The 20395-nt window shown below is 41.6% G+C and overlaps 1 protein-coding gene across 2 annotated transcripts in view; it reads right to left on the reverse strand.

The window, feature by feature from the left end:
• The window catches only part of Adipor2 (adiponectin receptor 2), a 36371-nt gene extending 16535 nt beyond the window's left edge, over positions 1 to 19836 (reverse strand). Inside the window, exons 1-2 of one of the 2 annotated variants that reach the window (XM_051203772.1) lie at positions 19670 to 19836; positions 4023 to 4281 (exon numbers count right to left, since the gene is read on the reverse strand). In XM_051203772.1, the coding sequence (XP_051059729.1) occupies positions 4023 to 4193 (171 nt within the window). In that variant the 5' untranslated portion in view covers positions 4194 to 4281; positions 19670 to 19836. Of the gene's footprint in view, positions 1 to 4022; positions 4282 to 19609 lie in introns of both variants that reach the window. The other variant, XM_051203773.1, reaches the window with a different exon arrangement.
• Between the last annotated feature and the right edge of the window lie 559 nt (positions 19837 to 20395).

Genomic DNA, 20395 nt, shown 5'->3' on the forward strand with positions numbered 1-20395 from the left:
TCAGATTCGGCATAAGCACAGCAAGGTAAAGGTGAAGTCCATGCAGCAAACAGAGAACATAAAGGAAATGGAGAAAGGTTTCATGGAGGAAATGTGGAAACAGAGCCCCTCCCAGAAGATATCCTTCCTGAGCTTCCACCAAAAGAAGACACTCTTATATCTGTATCTGCTCCACAGCCTCCTGCAGGTCAGCATCCAGATTGTGTTTCTATGCCTGCTCACATTCAAATATCTGCCCATAGTGAGTCATGGCAAAACTCACTGCAACACCAACAGCTGCTCTGCCCCCCTTCACTGCCTGATCAGGAAAACCTCGGCAAAGAGGGTGACCATCTACAGCCTCATCACCTTGTCCATCATAAACATCGTCCTCGGGGCAAGCTACTTCATCTATAGCATCTGCCATTACCTCGTGAAAGCTCGTTCAGCTTCCAAGATCCCAACTGACTGATGTTTCTAAGAACCAGCACACTTCCTAAAGTCCTTTCTCCTTCACACAAGGAACTTTATGTTCTTCTAAATTTTGTTTCAGAACAATTCTTCCTTCTAACCTTCTTTTGGTCTTGATTTTAATAAACAAACATTTGCCAAGATGATGACATACACCTTTAATCACTCCACTGGGGAGGCAGAGCAATGTAGAGTTCAAGGCCACTCTGATCTACATGGTGAGTTCTAGGCTAGCTAGGGCTACTAATGAGATCCTACCTTAAAAATATAAAATATGATTTTAAAAAAACATTCACTGGGGCTGGAGAGATGGCTCAGAGGTTAAGAGCACTGGCTGCTCTTCCAGAGGTCCTGACCTCAATTCCCAGCAACTACATGGTGGCTCACAAACATCTATAATCTGGTACCCTCTTCTGGTATGCAGGCATACATGCAGGCAGAACACTGTATACCTAATAAAAAAAATCTTTGAAAAGCGAAAAAAAAAAAAAATTCACCATTTGTTTTTATCTCTAGTGCTAGGCTGGGGTTATCTGACCCTGAGGTAAGAGCATATCCATACACTGACCACCAGGCCTTGGTTCACTTCCTCAACATGGTCCCCTGTAAGGTGGCTTCAGTTCCTTTTCCTGAAGCACCAGAAGATAAGTATCCATGAAGGCTGCCTGCAGACCACAAGGAAGCCACTTGAAGCCTGGGTCTGTCACCTTTCACTTTCACTCCACAGGAGCCTTCAGATGTCAACTGCAGTGGGGTCAACTTTCCCTGTGGTAAAGATCAATTATAGCTCAAAGCAGAACTGATTTTCACTTTCTGAACAGGTCTTGTGGAAGATGAGAATAAGGTTAACCAACAGAGCACTGTGCCAAGTATGTTCATACCCTCCTCAGGCCAAGGCTACATCACCTTCCTCTCCAGTCTGAGATGAAGAATCCGGGGCCAGCTCCTACTTAGGTGTCCACACCAAAGGTGATTCTCTAGGAAACATCCAGGTGAGGAGTGGACAAGACGAGGGAGAGGGATGACAAGAAGTCTACTCCCCCCTCAGCAACAAAACAGAGGATGTCAAGTTCCACTAACAGACAAAGGCGGGCTCCACGGGACGATCACCCACTTTCATTACCCAAAAGGGACAGGGCTGGAGTGAGATCTGGTGCCAGGAGAGACTACAATGTAGAAAGCAGGGGCAGGAACAAGGAGGTGGCCCTGGGAGCCACTTGGGTATGAGGTGATGTGGGGGCCAGGAGCATGCTACCCTGCCGGCTCCTCCCACAGGCTCCTCCCACAGGCTTGAGGAACGGTGTGGTACAGTCTTCACAACAATCTTCCAGAACTAGCACGCTGCCTATGGCGGCTCCTCCACAATGATATGTCACTCAATTAGTGTGAACCACTACTCACACCAATCTCAGAAAGCAAATGCTAGAAGGAGAGGGCAGTAAACGGCAGGAAAGGAGGCTAAACAACGCCTCAGGAACAACAAGCTGTTCAACCCCAGAATCAGCTCAGGGAAATCTTCTCAAGGCAACATCCTTCTCCTTGCCAGCCAGACTAAAACAGAAGAAAAGTGAAAACAAAATCTATGTAGAAATATCTGAGACCAGTGGCCAAGCAGCATAATCCAAGACTGACTAAACTGGTATTTCAAATTACTGCCTATTTTTATTTAAAAAAAAAAAAAAGTGTGTGAAGGTATCTTAAACAACAAAAGTGTATCTAGTGGAACAGCACTTACCTAGCATATCCAAAGCCCTAGGTCTGACCCACAACACCTTAAAACCAAACCAAATCAATCAATCACATACAAAGTGGGTATTACCTTTTATATTTAGAATGTATTAAGTATAACTTAAATCAAGGCCACCAAATTGATTCTGCTTCTAGCAGCATGAATTGTTTATTACCGTTTGTTTGGTTTTATTTTTAAAAAAAAAAAAAAAACTTTTTTTTTTCATTTTTTGTCCTGTATACACGCACATACACGCATGCACATACTACATAAGACCTAGCTTCACAAACCAAAAGGATTTAACTTAAAAATATTACAGATATAACATATCCACAAGTACATAAAACTAGTTTATCAAATCAAATGTATGTTTTTAGTCTTTTTGAGACAGGGCTCAGTATGTATTCCTGGCTAGCCTGGAACTCACTCTGAAAACTAGACTGATCTAGAACTCAAGAGAATTGCCTGCCTCTGCCTCCTGAGTGCTGGGATTAAAGGAGTACACTACCACACCCAGTTTAACTATGGTTTTAATTTAGTTTAAATGTGTACTGCTATATACATGCATCTCAATGTTTTTCTATGTTGCTGTTAATATTTTTTGTCTTAAGCGTTGGATGGGGTCTCACTATATAGCCTGGATGGCATAGCCAACCTGTAATCTTTCATAATAGCAAGATTAAATAACTAACCATTAGGAAGCATAATCCTGCAGTATGACATTCAATCTCCCAGCACCACATCAATGAATGAACATAAAAGTTCCAGTGTACACATCAACACACCTGTAACACTGTCTGATGCTGTTCACAAACACATTTGCTACCATTATGAACTGCCTAAGTCTTCCCTTTTTCTCTGAAAGTTAAATAAAACATTAAAATCTACCTTCTGTCCTCAAGATTCTACTGACCCCAAGATATTCACTGAAAATACACAATTTGAGAAGTTGTACATAATTTCTCCAAAATATCAATGACAATGTCATAACTAAAATGTAGCTGGTTCTGGGGCTAGAGAGATGTCTCAGCTTGCTGTTCTTTCAAAGGACTTGGATTCAGGTCCCAGCACCCGCATGGGGTCTTACAACAGTCTGGTAGCTCCAGCCACAGGGTCCTACACCTTCTTCTGGCCTCTGAAGCTACCAGGCACACAATGCACTCAGATAGGCAGGTAAAACACTCATAAGCACAAAAATAAGTAAATCTTTAAAAACAAACATTCAGTCTCTCCTAAAATGACAAAACAGAGTGGCTATGATTTTAAGTGCCAGCAGAAAGGTGCAAATATGAAGTCAAATATCTGAGCTCAGTAAGAAACCAAGTTTTTCCAGGCATGGTAGCACATGCCTTTAATCCCAGCACTAGGAGGCAGAGGCAGAGAAGCAGAGGCCGGTAGATCTCTGTAAGTTTGAGACTGGTCTACAGAGTAAATACCAGGACAGCCAGTGCTATACACACACACACACACACACACACACACACACACACACAGAGTCTTGAAAAAACAAAACAAAACAGCACTGCTGTTGTCACAGAGAACCTGAGTTCAAGTTTTAGCACACACATGATGACTCACAACCATATGTATCTCCAATTCTAGGGAATCTGGCACCCTCTTCTGGCCTTTATAGGCACAAAACACGCACATGGTACTGACATATGCAGGCAAAACACCCATACATAAAATTAAGAAAAAAAAAAATACTCTAAGTCAACACCTCCACCTTTCCTCTAGAAAAATCACACATTATATATTACACATATGTATTCTTTTCAAATATCACCCCTTATCTCCGTATGTCCATATGCTTTGTTTGCAACCCTCCAGATTTTTAACTTACATTTTTATAATGGGAAGAACAAACAGATGTCTCTAAAATGGGCTCCAAATCTCCTTGGTGGCTGTCATTATTACCTCCCTTTGTATCATCAAGTTGGTGCCCTTTTCTGAGCCTTATATCTGGCTCTGGAGTCCTGGTGCACCCCAATCGGTGTTCTGCTGGCTCGTTCATGGGATACCAAAGCCTTTCTTACAAAGTGATCTTTCTTTCTGTCCCTTCTTCTTGGGAGAATGGATTTTTAAGGGATAGCGAGTTGACCCTAAGGAGAGAAAAGTTATACACATGAGTGCTGGGAAAACACATGAGCTACATTATTATACCCTCAGGAACAAAATTCAACCACGAAAAAGAACAATATTCTTAATAAGTTACACCCACTGCTAAAAGACTGCCAAAATCTAACAACCAAAAAGGACATGTGTAGTATTTCCACTTACATTAATTGTAAAAAATGTGATTGCATAAATTTATGCACATACAACAATTGTTAGAAATTCAAAACCATGCCCCTGGCATAGAAACACATAAAGAAGAACTCAAGGATTTTATTTTAAAAAAAAAAGACTTACATTTTACTATGCTCTGCCTATGCCTTTTTTTTTAACCCTATCATTTTGTTTTCAGTTAAAAACATGCCTAACTCAAGCTGGGCATGGTAGTACAGAACTTTAATCCCAGCACTCAGAAGACAGGCAGGGGAATCTCTGTGAGCTTGAGGCCAAGTCTACAAAGCAAATTCCAGGCCAGCCTGGAATACATGTAAGCTTACATATTATGCCATTTTACATATCCAACTTCATTTAAATAATGCCAGGGTTTCATTTTATTAAATTTCAATTTGATTTTAGCAAATTTCATTAAGTAATGACCAGGGTTATTTTTCTTTTACAAGTGGGAAAACCAAAACTCTGCACACATATTTTATAAAATAGGACAAAATCTCTAAATTCATGCATATTTTTGTGTATTAATTAATAGTAACTAATTAATATGTATTACCAGCAACACTATATTCAACATGCTTAATATCTGACATTTTTAGTTGTTCTGGTCTCTAATAAGACTACCATGAAAAGCTAAAAACTTGGGACCAGAGCATATCCCTTTTATGTCTGCAATCCCAGGAGATGCCATATATATATAAATATCTAACAAATAGCTGAAAGGTATTTCAATGTTCTTGAGTGATAAAAACTTTCATAAACCACCTTTTTCCTAACTAGTCTGTGAAAAAGTTCTAGCCTTTCAAGTTCTTCCCATCTAACCATTCATAGAACACAAATGTACTTTAGACAATCAGGTGAATAACAAAATAGATTAAAATAGTTAATTCACCTGAAGGGAAGATTAAGGAACATAATGTGCATTGGAATGCTGAGACATGATGTTCTCATTGGAGAAAGAGAAGAACAAAGAAAGCCTAGACTCTGTAAAAACCAGGCAAGGCTGTCCTGTGTATGTGAACCAGGTATGTAAGTATAAGTTACACTGATGTAGATACTAAGATACTGATGTACAAACTAAGTGCTAGCCACAGAATTAGTCTCTGTAATGACTTAAGCTTACTGCAGGATTTCTCTAGTTACTTTCAAAGTTTATGCAGCAAGAAGCACAAGAAGTTAGAAAAAGGGCTCAGCAATTAGGAACCAAGTTCAGTTTCCAGGACCTATGGTGATTCATAACAATCTTTAATGCCAGTTCCAGGAGATCTGATGCCCTCTTGTGGCACCAGAGGTAACACACACATGCACATGGTACACATAGGTAAAATACGCATACACATAAATTGTGTTTAAGTAATGATGACTAACTGCCAATTAAGAGATGAACCCTAGACTACCCTATAGACAAAGAGTTAAAACATGAGAAGCCAAGAAAGACCACAGCTACATCTTGATGGCTGGGATACAGTTAATTCTGACATGTACATGCAAGCTGACCATGTACATGTGGGAACACAGAGAGCTTGGCAAGGACAGATGACGAAAGTAACACTGGTCAAGTGACTAACAGTCAAGGTCAAACTAGAGTGAGCCAGAGATGGACAGAGGGTTTTGATCACCTCTAACCTGATAGGCAGTGCATGAATAGGGGTATAGTTATTTCCTTGGTTGAGCCAGGGATACAAGCATAGTGGGGGAGGGGGGGAGAGATGGGACTCCATTAGTTCAGCCCAAGATAGCTCAGAAAATTCAGCAACGTCAAAAGGGATTACCTCAGCCTTTGTCCAATTTCTCTATAAAACCCCTAAGCAAAGAAATTGAAAGATTTTTAGATTTTTCCCCCTCTCTTGGAACACCCCCCCCAAAAGTTTTTTTTCTGCAATGATTTTTTTTCAGTGTGTGTGTGTGGGGGGGGGGGGGATTCAAGCATGGTTTCTTTGTGTAGCCCTGGCTGTCCTAGAATAGCTATATAGACCAGACTGGCCTTGAACTCTGAGATCTGCCTGCCTCTACCTCCCAACTGCCAGACAGAATTAAAAGCATGCACTACCACAGCTGGCTGATCTGCGTGAGCTCCAGGCCAATTAAGGCTATATAGTGAGACCTTGTATCACAATGAGGAAAAAGTAAAAAGTGGGGGAGGCAATTTAGGTAAACTTCAGGTTACCAAAAACTTAACAAAATGAAATCTCCTAATCTTAGAAGGTTCTAGAGAATCAAATTTTACTATAGTCTGTCTATTTACATTCTACCTACTTGAAGCAAATGAACTCCTACTAGAGACTAAGACCTTGAAACCAAAAGCAAACAAATCTAGTAAAGTAATAGATAAGAAAGGTTTCTTTTATTAACACTACAGTTTAATTCTGTCCTAGAGATTAAGTACCTAAATAAGAGGGAAATGAGGAGAGCCAGGCAGTCTACAGAGTGAGTTCAGGACAACCAGAACTATTCAGAGAAACCCTATCTTAAAAAACCAAAATATGAAATACAATAAAAAATTGTAAAGAGAAAGACAAATTTTCAGATTTATATTTACTGATAAAACCTACAATAGCCAGGACTGGAGAGGTGGCTGAGCTGTTAAGAGCACCCATAACTATCTGACTCCAGTTTCAGTGGTACCTTCTTCTGGCCTCTGCAGACACCAGGCAGATTATATGGTGCACGTACATACTTGTAAGCAAGATACACATACACATGAAACAATATATTTAAAAAATAAGCCAATGATAATCAAATGAACCATTATAAGTTGGAAAATTCATGTGATTGCAGCATAAAATGTATATACGGATGGCAAAAGAGAAAAGAGCAGAAACGACCAGAGAAGAAGGAAGAGAGAAACTACATCAGAAATGGGTGCTAGAGACAGTTCAATAAAGGTTGACAGCACATACTGATCTTTCAAAGGAACCAAATCTGGTTCTCACTTCCATGTCCAACAGCTCACAGCCAACTCTCTGTGATTCCCTTGGGGTGAGGGAAGGTGAGGGGGCACCTCTGGCCTCTGAAGGCACCTGTACTCATGTACAGACCCCACAGAAAAACCTGCATATACATAATGTAATGTAACAAAAATGCCAGTTGCTGGTGGCACATGCCTTTAATCCCAGCACTTGGGAGACTGAGGCAGAGTGAGTTCCAGGACAGGTTCCAAAGCGGGGTGGGGGGGGTGGGGGGGGGTGAGACCCAAAAAAGAAAAAAACCAAAAAAAAAAAAAAAATAACAAAAAACGAATTCTTAACAAAGATAAGTGCTGGGGACTAGAGAAATAATTCAGCAGTTAAGAATACTGGCTGCCCTTCCAAAGGAACCAGTTTCTATTCTCGGCACCCACATGATGGTTCACAATCATCTGTAACTGGCCTCCAAGAGTATCAGACACACATGTGGTACACAGACATACATACAGGCAAGCATCTGTATATATAAAATAATATATAATAATAATAATAAAGGTAAGAGCTATTTAAATTGAGGTTTTCTTCCATATACATTATGTATATAGATAAAGATATATATCCATATACCTACAAAAAAAAAAAAAAAAAAAAACTCCCCTGACTCCAACATTCAGAAAGGATTCCTCCCAGAAGTAGGGCATCTAGACTTCTTGTTCCCTAGCTACCTGTTTGCAGTTGTCAAGCATAGTTCAGAATCAAGTGCCTATATCAGCTCTGCTCTGCCCCCACTTGATGAAGTCCTATCTTAGGCAGGAAATACTATTTAAAAAAAAAAAAAAAAAAAAAAAAAAAAAAGCAGTCCTAAAAATTCTTGAAGCAGCTTAAGAGGCAGTGTGGTTCCACACCAGACAAGACACAGGCTACCCATCATCTGTGAGACAACGTAAGAAAGGCTGTCATTTTTTGTTTGTTTTTGTTTTCTTCCAGACAGGGTTTCTTTGTATAACCCTGCTGTATAGTCCTGAGACTTGATCTGTAGACCAGGCTGGCCCCAAACTCAAGAGATCCACCTGCCTCCGCCTCCCAAGTACCAGAATTAAATGTGTACACCACCACACTTGACTGAAAAGTTTTTGTTCAGGGTGAGAAACAGAAAAACAATTTCAAAAACAGGTGAAGATGCCAACCCTAGAAAGAACAGAGAATGCCAGGGACATAGCTCAGTGGCAGAACACTCACCTAAGCATGGATAAGACCTTAACTCCAATCTCCAATACCCCACCCCAATAAAAAGAACAGTCTTTGGGAAAAGAATCAGGATACAGGATAACTGGACTCAAGTTTGCAGGAGAAAACCAGGAAGTAAGATAGCTAGTAGGATTGGAACAAAAATTAAACACTAACCTCAGAAGTGATTCCTTCAAAGAAAACAGCATTTGGAGCTCACTAAACAGACCTCACTAAAACAAGCCTCTTAATCATTAAACAAATACGACAGTGCATAATAATCCCAAAGGAAGGTGCAACAAGTAATAAGACCTGCCACAATGTCTTATCTAATGTCCAGTTTCCAACAAAAGCTGCAAGGAATAGACAATAGTAAAGTATAGCACTTTATTATTATAAGAACACACCTCTCCAGAGGGCACAGCAACAAAGTGCCCTCTTGGAACCAGCAGTCTTCATCACACCAAAGTTGCTAGTACCTGAATATTGGGCTTCCTTGTTATGAAAAAATAAAATTCTATTCTTTACCCAATCTAAAGTACTTTGTCATAGCAACACAAACCAGATTAAGACACAAATTTAATTTCAACTGCATTATAAACACACTGCTACAAAGCTTCCCAACTCACTCATGGCTTTATGTTTCTGAAGTAACAAATTATACCTTTGGGGCTAGGAACATAACTCAGTTGGCAGAGTACTTGCCTAACATACACTAAGTCCTGGGTTCTACCTCTATCATCACACATAAACTGGGTGTATAACCCCAGCTCTTGGAAGGCAGAAGCAGGGTCTGAATTTCAGGTTCATCCTCAGCTACCTAGCCTGGACTACAGAACCTGTCTAAAATAAATAAATAGGTGGATGAATGGATGTAAATGCATGTCTGTTGTTTTATTCCTTCACCTTGTAATCCCATAAAGCAGATGACTTATATAGAGATTAACTGTTATATGCTGCTAAACTCTAGTGACTTCCTCAATTCTGTTATTAAATTGTTCAAATTTCCTTTGGTGCCTTTTTACGAATATTTCTTTGCTAAAATAGCCATACAGTTTTATCATAATACTTTGCATTTAACACAGACCATTTTCTTTATGAAGCTTCAAGTTACCAGCCAGTGGTTCACTTCAACTCAAAGGGCTCTCCTTTGGAATTTCTTACAGAACAGGTATCATAGTAATGAACTCTTCCAGTTTTTATTTCTCTAGGAATGCCTTCATTTATTTTTGACGGTTTTGACAGATACAGAAATTCTTGGTAGACATATGCTTTTCAGTGATTCTAATGTTCAACCTACTTCTTTCTGGTTCTAGGGCTCTTCTTAAATCTGCATTCAAGGGGGCTGGAAAGATGGCTCAGAGGTAAGAGCACTAACTGCTCTAAAGTCCTGAGTTCAATTCCCAGCAACCACATGGTGGCTCACAACCATCTATAATGAGGCCTGGTGCCCTCTTCTGGTGTGCAAACATACATGCAGACAGAACACTGTGTACATAATAAATAAGTAAATCTTTACAAAACAAAAAAAGAAATCTGCATTCAGTGCTGAAGAGATGGATCAGCAGTTAAGAGCACTATCCACTCTTTCCAGAGGACCTGGGTTCAATTCCTAAACCCACATGGCAACTCACAACTGTCTATACCTCCAATTTCAGTGGATCTAACACATACATGCATGCAGGCCAAACACCAACACATATAAAATACAACACTTTTTGGAAGCCAGTCTGGGCCTAAATGTACTATATACCTGATACTGGCCTTGAGCTTTTGATCCTCATGCCTCTATGTCTCAATACTAGGGTTTCAGTCAGGCATTTGCCAACAGGATCAGCTCCCACGCCAATCTTATCAGCTTCATGATCTAGAAACAAGCCTGGACTTGTAAATAATTAGGCCTTGCTTATCATTTACCTCTCAGGTAAAAGGTCTCCTTTTGGGCAAAGGCTAACTTTTCCACTTTTACCTAACTACACCATACCTCACTCTTCCTAACAATTACAGTAACACTTTATGCTGTTTAATGTCTTTCTAGCTGTTACCTCTCTTCTGAGATTATCTACTTAGGTTCTGTTTGGGTTTCCTTGAGTTAGGCTCTCATGAAACCCAGCTGACTCAAAACTTCCCATGCAGCTGAGAATGACCCTGTTGCTGTTGATTTGGTGTTATTTTTAATTGAATGTATTTCTTTATTTTGGTTGGTGGAGCACATATATGCCACCCTGTGGAAGTCAGAGGACAACTTGAGAGAAGTGGTTCTCTACAATGTCAGTACCAGGAAATTACACTCAAGCCAGTAGGCTTGGCAACAGGTGTTTTTACTTACTGAGCCACCTCCCTGGCTCCCAAGAATGACTTTAGATTCCTGATCCTCCTGCCTCTATCTCCCAAGAGTTAGTACTAAAAACTTTTACCATCAAGCCTGACTTTCCTGAGATTATTTCCTATCTCCCTACTTCCCCAAACTATCAGTACCATATGTGTCAAACCATCTTGTTCACCATCCATAAACTGAACAGCATAGGCCAAGTTCTCAGAACTCTTTGGTTGCACAAAATCATATCCCTTCAAAATCCTTAGGCTGAAACCCTAACCCCCAGTTCCTTAGACCATAAGGTTTGATTTGATTCCTTTATGTGGGTGTTTTGCCTGCAGGTATGTCTGTGCACCATGTGTGCAGTGTCCAAGGAGGCCAGAAGAGGGCACTGGATCACTTGAGATTGAATCAAACCCAGTCCTCCAGAAGAGCAGCAAGTACTCACTAAATGCCTATCTCTCTAGCTTCTATATTTAGACAAGAGGCCTTTAAAGTGGTAATTAAAACTAAATGTAGTAATAAAAGTAGGCCCCTAGGCTGGGTGTGGTAGCTAGATCTGTAATCCCAGTACTGAGAAGGCAGTTCTACAGAGTGAATTCCAGACCAGCTTGAGCTATATAGCTAGAATCTGTCTCCAGGAAAAGTTGGGTGGGGAGTGGGGTGGGGGGGATGCCTGGTTCTAATTCAGTCTGACTGATGTCTTTATAGGAAAAAGACACTAGGAACGCATGCCCAGAATAAAGACACTATTAAGACAAAAGGAACAGCCCATCTGCTGACATTTTAAACTTGGAATTCTGGACTCAGAAAACAAATTTGTTGTTTGAGCCATTTAGAATATGGTTATTTCATTGGCAACCTAACAACATACCTGCTTAAGTATTTTCTTTCTTTTTTTTTTTTTTTTTTTTTCTTCTTTCTTTCTTCTTTCTTTCTTTCTTTCTTTCTTTGTTTTTGTTTTGCAAGACAGGGTTTTTCTATGTAACCCTGACTGTCCTGGAACTCACTTTGTAGACTGCCTCCACCACCCCCACCCCCGGGGGATTAAATGTGTGGGCCATCACACCTGACTCAAGTGTTTTCCCTATACTAGGCAATGATCTAAATCCCCAACCCCAAGGACCTACTTTCTAACTTAGTAAGAATACATACATATAGAACAGTTTCAGTTTCATACATTTTATCTTACAATCCAACCTACTACTTATGTTTTCTATTTTAAACTTAAATTGACACCACACCCCCTAATGATTCCCCATATACAACTTATCTCTTGAAGGGAGGGCTACACTCCACCTCAGCACTCTGGTGGCAGAATTGAGGTTCAAAGTCAACATGATTACACACTAAGTTAAAGGCCAACCTGGAATACACAGCAAGACCCTGTATCTGAGGAAGAAAAACCTAAGAGTCTAGGTACCTGATAAGAGTACTTGCCTAGCCTGATAAGAGTACTTGCCTAGCTCATAGTGGCACACGCCTTTAATCCCAGCACTCAGGAGGCAGAGGCAAGTGGATCTCTGTGAGTTCTAGAACAGCCAGGTCTACAAAGCAAATTCTAGCACAGTCAGGGCTACACAGAGAAACCCTGTCTCCTAATACAAACAAAAAGAGAGCTTGCCTGGCATGAATGAGGCCCTGGACTCAATTTCCAGCAACACACACACACCATCACCAACAACCTGCCAAAGATCTTAAACACAAGACCAAGAAGTCCTGATGAGGAATGTTCAATATAGTATTAGGGTTTCTTTGGTTTTGTTTTTAAATTTTTTATTGCATTTATATTTGTGAGAGTATATGTGGACAACTTGCAGGAGTTGGTTCTCTCCTTCCACCATTTCATCCCTGGAGAGCAAACTCATCATCAGGCTTGACAGCAAATGCTTTACCTGAAGGGCCATCTTGCTGGCCCTAGTATTGACTTTATTGCAGGGAAAAAAAAATGGAATCATTCTAATTGTTTTTGGTAGTACTGGTGATTTAATCTAGGACCCCACACATACTAGGCAAGTTCTCTAACACTGAATTATATCCTAAAGCACTTTTTCTTTTTACTTTTTGAGACAATTTCAATAAGGTATAGTTAGATCTTGAATCTGTGATTCTCTTGTCTCAGATTCCCAAGTAACTGGCACGACAGGCTTGTAACACCAGGCAACAATCCAAATGCCTATCAAAACTAGAATAAATTTTAAATGACTAATCACTATATTCATACAGTATGACCAGTGGTGACCCAGGATCTATAATGCCAATACTCTGGGGGCCAAGGCAGTACTATCATGAGTTCAAGGCCAACCTCAGTTATATGGTGAGTTCTAAGAAAAGAATAATGCAGTGTGATACAGGCCTCTACTCTCAGCACCCAGATGTGGAAACAAGAGTACTGGGAGTTTCAGGATCATCCTTAGCCATATACTGAGTTCAAGGCCAGTCTGGGAAACAGGAGGCTGTCTCAAAATAAAACAAGCAAACAAAAAAACATTAGTTAAAAAAAAAAAAAAAAGCTGGTGGGTGTTGCAGGGCAGGTTATACATGACACATGGTTGTAATTCCAGCACTTAAGCTGAAATGGGAGAATTAAAAGCTGATGGCCAGGCTACACAGTAAAGACTCCTGTGTCAAAAAAGTAATAAAACACACACACACACACACACACACACACACACACACACACACCAGCAGCTAGAGATGTAGGCCAGTGATAGAGGCCTGTGTTCAATTCCCAACACCACCAAAGGAGCAAACAAATGAACAAAACAAGATAGATGGTAATTTATTGACATAGAAAGAAACCCATAACATTATTTTTTAATGTGCTACTATAAGTCAACATAACATAGCATCACCTGCCCAGCTTCCAAGTGCTATTTCACATCCAGAAGCACAATTCCATACCACATCCAAGATGTGAGAAATTCAATGTGGAAGAACCAAATTACAACCAAATAAACCCGGGGGGAAAAAAGAGCTACTGGTATTTACAATTGGACACTGCTGCCCTAGATCACCTAGCTAACTTTCCTCAAGAGCTGAACATCTGCTTTCCTACAATTATGTCTGAAATATGAACCTTTTAGCAACATTTTACAAAGCTATGAATGATCTCAATGAAGAATCCCACCAATAATCAAGTTTCCTAGGTGCCCTAATGAGTTTGATAATTTTATCTATTCTTATCATGACTAATAAGAATGAAAGTATAAAACAACAAAATACATAAAAATGCAACTTCATGAATGCCATGATTTTATGTTAATGCACTACAGACAAGATCTCTTGATGTTAATGCACTACAGACAAGATCTCTGGATGTCAAAACTGTATTATCAAAACTGTTTCTCTAAAGTCACTAAGACAGTGGTTGCTGCCTTGACCTTTTCCTTTTCTTTAAATGAAGACAGTCTTGAAACTTAGGCCAAGCTGGCATAGAATTCTCCATTCACAGGCCTTAGCCTACAGAGTCCCGAGGTCATAGGTAGGAAACACTACACAGAACTCACTGCTTTGATTTCTTCCTAGGGCAAGAGAAAAGAGAAAAAAGACCATGCCTCCAAAGCTAAGGCTAAAGGAGCAACAGACCTTAGCATAATACACCATGAGGAAGAAGGTTAAAAAAAAAGCTGAAATGAACATGTCCAAAAAACAAATTAAGAAAAAATAGCTTTAATTTTTTAACTAATCACATGATTTGTGATCTCCAAAGCTTTGCCCAAAAGACACTAAAGCAACTAAAAGAGTCTATGGATTTTTGTTTTTAAAGATCATAAAGGTTGAAGAGAGTGTTTTGGGGGAGGGGTTGTTTTATACTTTATTTTCTGAGTATTTATGTGCATGTGTGCCATGGTGCACATGTGGGTCATAGGATAACTTGTAGAAGTAGATTCTCTCCTTCCACCATCTCCCTGAACCAAAAACAGAAGTACTCATTTATTGCATGTATTATGTGTATGTAGGTAAGTGCAGAAATTCATGAGTCACATGCCAGAGGACAACCTCGGCACAATTCCTTGGAAGCTTTCCATCTTGGTTTTGGAAACAAGGTTTCTTTCTCACTTAGTACTTAACAACTATGGCAAGATGGTGGACCCTAATCACCATACCCATCAACTACTTGAATTCAGGTCCTCATGCTTGCATGGAAAGCTCTTTACTAAGCTGAATCTCTAGAAACATGCCACCAGCCCTTTTTTGGTTTTTGAGACAGGGTCTCTGAATCCCAGGTTGGCTTGAGCATCCTATGCAGCCAGAGGGATTACTTTGAATTCCTGATTCCCTGGCTTCTGCCTCCCAAGAACTGGGACAGTACCACTAAACTCAGACTCTAAGTAAGGGTTTAAAATAAAGATAAAGCTCTGAGGAGCTCATTCATCATCAGATAGGTAGGAATTCATAAGCTTTCTAACTTCTAAGTCTTCGGGCAAGTCTCTACAAACAAAAAGAACAAAAATCCCTCTGCTGCATAAGCATTTCAGCACTTAGTAGTTCCAACCATCAGTAACAGTTTATAACTGTGACCAAACATATTATAGACAAGAACAAGAATTCTGCCACCTGGATACAGTGCCACACATCCATAATCCAAGCATTCAGGAGGGTCAGGTAAGATGATCAAGAGTCCAAAGGCTAGCTCGGGCTGTTCTTGGGCTATATGACCATACTCTGTCTCAGAAAAAGAAAGAAAAAAAGGGGGGATCCTAATAGTAAGTAGTCAGTGTTATATTTGTAAAAAATGATAACAGGGCCAGCTCAGCAGTTATAGAGGCACTTATTTGGTAAGCCTGATGACCTGAGTTTGATTCCTGGAACCCACATTAAAAAAAAAAAAAAAAAAAGACTGGACCCCAGTGACTTGCAAATGTGTGTCATGGCATGCATGTTTCCTAAACAATAATGTATGCCCACCACACACACTTAAAAAAACAAAATAAAAAACAAAAAGTAGCAGCCCAATGTTTCTAGCCAGCTCTGAAAGACTTGCTTAAGACTAAGCCTACACAAAACAAAGATTTAAAAAAGTGAAGGTGACTGTAGTTCACACATAGCCCCTACTCTCTTTATCCCTCTCCCCACCAGACACAACCCCCAAAGTGATGATGTATGCTATTATTTTGACACACTTCTAAATCTTCAAATGTTTGCCTTAGAAGTTTTAGGCAAGCCCACAGAAGTCTACATAAAATCAAAGATACAAAAATATGGAGAGCTGAATGCTAAAGGTTGGATTCCAAGTGCTAAAGGCTGAGAAAAAAGGATGAGTGCTGATGAAAGGGAAGTATCATTCTGGTGAAGGACATCAAGGGTGAGTGGGTTTCAAAGGACTGCTGTTTCAGGAAAATGCAAAAAAAAAAAAAAAATCCCCAAGAGCTGGGCAGTGGTGGTACTGGGCAGTGGTGGTACACACCTTTAATCCCAGCACTTGGGAGGCAGAGCAAGTGGATCTTAGTGAGTTCAAGGCCAGCCTGATCTACAAATCAAGTTCCAGGACAGCCATGACTGTTACACAGAGAACCCTGTCTCATAAAAAAAGAAGGGAAGAAAGAAGAAATCTCCAAGAAGCCAAACATGCCCAAGGAGAAAGAGTTCCAAAGCTATAGGAACTTTCATAAAAATCTACAAAGCACAACAAAGAAAGTAACTGACCATCTAAGAAAGCCCAAAGGGAAATAGACTAAAATAGAATCGACTGTGTGTGTGCATACATGCCCTACTTGTCAAGCAGAGGGAAGGAATACATCATACACACCATGGGAGACTTTAGGCTTTCTGACTTCACCTCCTCTTTACCTCTATAGTACTGGGGTCACAGGCCCATTTGCAGCCAGGCTTTCACATGAGTTCTGGGAATCCAAACTCAAGTATTCATGCTTACACAGCAAGTAATCTTACCCACTAAGCCATCTTTTAGCTCAACAGTTACTTCCAGCAATATCTATACCCTTCATTTAAAAAAAATAAAAGGGGGGAGGAAAACTGGGCTAGTGAGATGGCTCAGTGAATAAAGGCTCTTATCACCAGACTTCCTGGTGGCCCTATTATCATCCCTAGGAACCAAGAGAACTCAAAGCCAGCAGAATGGGGCTAAAAAGATGGCTCAGAGAAGACCCAAGTGTAGAACCCATATCTAACTCCAACTCTAGGGGATCTAATACCTTCTTCAGGGACACCTGGGCACGAACACGCACGTATACACGCACCAACATTTTAACATGAGCCACTTACATAAAAATAACCACCAAGAGTGTCTATAAGGATAATCACCAAAATAGCCTCTTAAATAATTCTGAATAGCTTTTATATTTCCGGGCTCATTTTAGTTTTGTCACTGAATATACTTCCCCCTCACAACACTTCTTCTGAAACAGGGTCTCAACGTGTAGCCCACGCTGGTCTCAAACTCACAGGCCTACCTTGGCCTCCCAAATACGAACACAGACAGCAAATACCCACCATACACTGACTTTTTTCTTTCTATCTGTGACAAGTATGAAACAACTCAACTTTTTATAGCAAGAGCAAGCACAACTGCATGTGTCCATATCTCAGTAAAACTGTATTTACAACAGGCAGCACTTGACCTAAAGGCTGTAAAGTCTGTCAACCCTTGAAATAAAGGAAATGAAAGTACTTTTTGAAAACAAAACACAACTTGTACTGAGTGTACAACATAAACTGGTACTACTCATAAGGGAAAAAAGTCTACTCGTTTTTAAGTTTACACAGTGAGCACAAGCATGGAAAAACACAAACTCTGTAAGCTCTGGAAATCTTACTCTCATCCACAGAAGATAAAATCTGCCACTAAGTAGCCCAAAGCCTGAAATATAAACTGGTGAGTAGCCAGTTAAAGGTAGACACTGGGAACATATCTTCCATATTTAATTTGAACTTCTCAAAAATCATGATCTACCACCAATTTGCTGAAGCCTATGTGTGGAAGTCCCTGCTGCTAAAATAATCTTAGTTTATGGTTCATTCACAATCAGCACTGTTATATTCTACAAGCAGTACAGAAGTGAGCTGTGACAAGACAAGTCCTCTGGTAAAAACACTTTAAACTTTAGAACTGACAACAAACTGTAATTCTCCCCTTTAAATATTAAGGCTTTGAGCTTTATTTTTTGAGTAAAGGTGATACACACCTTTAATCCAACCACTTGGGAGACAGAAGCAGGTGGATCTCTGAGTTCAAGGCCAGCTGGTCTACATAGTGAGTTCCAGTGAAAGGATGTTTGGGGGAAAAAAAAAAAAGCCCTGAGTAGAGCATTTGTCCATAATACTAGGACTCTGGAGTCAGAGTCAGGATTAACATTTAAGGTTTGTCTGGGCTACAAAGATATAGCTTGCCTCAAAAACAAAAAACAAACAAACAAAACCAACCACACACAACAAAAAGCTAAGTTAAAGGAAGTTCTTTTTAACTTTTTCATTGGCCTAACGAAGTGAATGATTCATTTCAGCACTCAGAAGGCTGAAACAGGATTCTTGTTAGTTTGAGACAACTGTTTGGGCTACAGAGTGAGACCTTACCCCCCCACCACCACACACACACACACACAAATTTAACTGGGAAAAGTTTTATGATCAAATAATTTTCAGTATCATAAAAGACTTGGCAGTACTTTTAACTTGTTTCTTGGGGAGTAGTGTAGGCAGTCTGCTTTAGGAAAATCGGAGTCAAGATAGTAACACAAGAATGAAAGATGTCGAGATGGCTAAGCGAGTAAAGGACTTTGCCATACAAAATTTTAAGGCCTTCCCAGAATCCACATAAGTATAGACGAGAACCAACTCTTCAAAGTTGCCCTCTGACCTCTACTAGTGTACCGTGGACACATGCGCCCCCCCCCACGCACATATGTGCACATACTATAATAAACTGATGGTTTTTAATTTTTAAGCTATTTTAAACGAGACATCTAGAGCAAAAAATAAAACTAAAAGAAAAAAATCATTCTACTAGAATATTAAAACCTCCAGTGAAGCACACTGTACCTATCAGATCTCAGTTGGACATGTAATCTTTCCACCAAAAAGTCACTGCTCAACCCCGTGAAAGTTTTAAAACTCCAAAAGCAGACGTTTAAATCAAGGCCAAGGAAGCCAGAAGAAGAAATGCGTCAACTTTGTAATACAATGCCCTCTCAGACCCTTCAAAACTTATTTTATAACCGTTACCAGCAATTCTCTAACAAGCTAACACTGGCAGCTTAAAAACCCAAAGGGGCTGGGAACTGGGCCCAACAACTATCCCGCAGGAGCTGCCTGAAGCGCCACCGAAAAGGTGAGGGCAACCTTCCCATCCCAGTGGCTGGAAAAGTAGCGCTGAGCACAGCCCATCCGAAGCAAGCCTGGCCAGAGTGGCAGAAGACACCAACTAGACTTGGGGCGGGAGGATTCTCGGGGCGGGCCGTCACGGGGACACCGGCCCGGAAGGCGAAGAGAGTCGGAGCCAGGGGCTTCGGACCCTCCGGCCGGCGGTGGCCAAAGGACAGCGGGCGCCCGCGCAGCTGCACGGAGCGGAGCGGGGCCCCAGCCCCCTCCCCACCCCTCCCCACCCCCGCCCCGGCCGCCGCTCGGGCCCCCGCAGCAGGCGCGCGGCCGCCGGTCAGAGTTCCGGCCAAGCTCGGAGCCGGCCAGGCGCGCGCTCCCGGCCCGCGCCGGGGACACCTGTCCCTCAGCCCTCACCTCCCTCCGACCCCGGCAATCTGCTGAGCCCGGGAAGCCGCTCGCGCCACAGCCCCTCACCCGAGTTGGCCGCCGCCTAGTCGCGCGGCTCGGGCGCCTCGGGAAGCAGCGGCTCGGGGAGGGGAGAGGGGGCGAGGAGGGAGGGGGCCGCTCGCCGGAGCCGCCGCCACCGCTGCCGCCACCGCGGTACCGCGTCGGGACTGTGCTCGCGCCGCCGCGACCGCCGCCGCCGCCGCGTCTCCCCGCCCCCGCGCCCGCGCGTCGCCGTGACGCGCATCGCACGAGGCGGGTCGAGCCAGTAAGACCACACCCCGTGCGCAGCCGTGCTGGTTCAAACCGGAAGTCTCCCCTCCGGTGGCTTTAGAACCACGGTGCATCTTGGGAGTTGTAGTTCGGCCGGGAACACAATGTAAACAGTGCAGGCAGAATGCCCCCAGCCGAACTCACCCTGCTTCCTCGACGTTTCCCGAAGAGATCAGAAGAGGAGGGGGCCGCCGCGGCCGGGGATGCTTCCCTCGATGTCCGTGGGTGCGAGCCAGAATTTAAAGATTCGGCCGGAGCGTGCGTTTGTGTCAGCGGCCAACATAATGCTAGGCGTCGTCTTGTGAAGGTTTCGGAATTCCGAAAGCGTTAGTCAACACTTCCTCAAACAGTAGGGCTTGTTTTTATTACTATATTAACGTATGATGAAAATGCCCTACTACTTCTAGAAGATATGTACGAACCCTTAAAATGTGTAATTCAAAATTATTTTATATGGGTTTAAAGTAATGGTCGGTTCCAAAC

The sequence above is a fragment of the Phodopus roborovskii genome, unplaced genomic scaffold (assembly GCF_943737965.1).
Source record: "Phodopus roborovskii unplaced genomic scaffold, PHOROB, whole genome shotgun sequence".
Classification (NCBI taxonomy): Eukaryota; Metazoa; Chordata; class Mammalia; order Rodentia; family Cricetidae; genus Phodopus; species Phodopus roborovskii.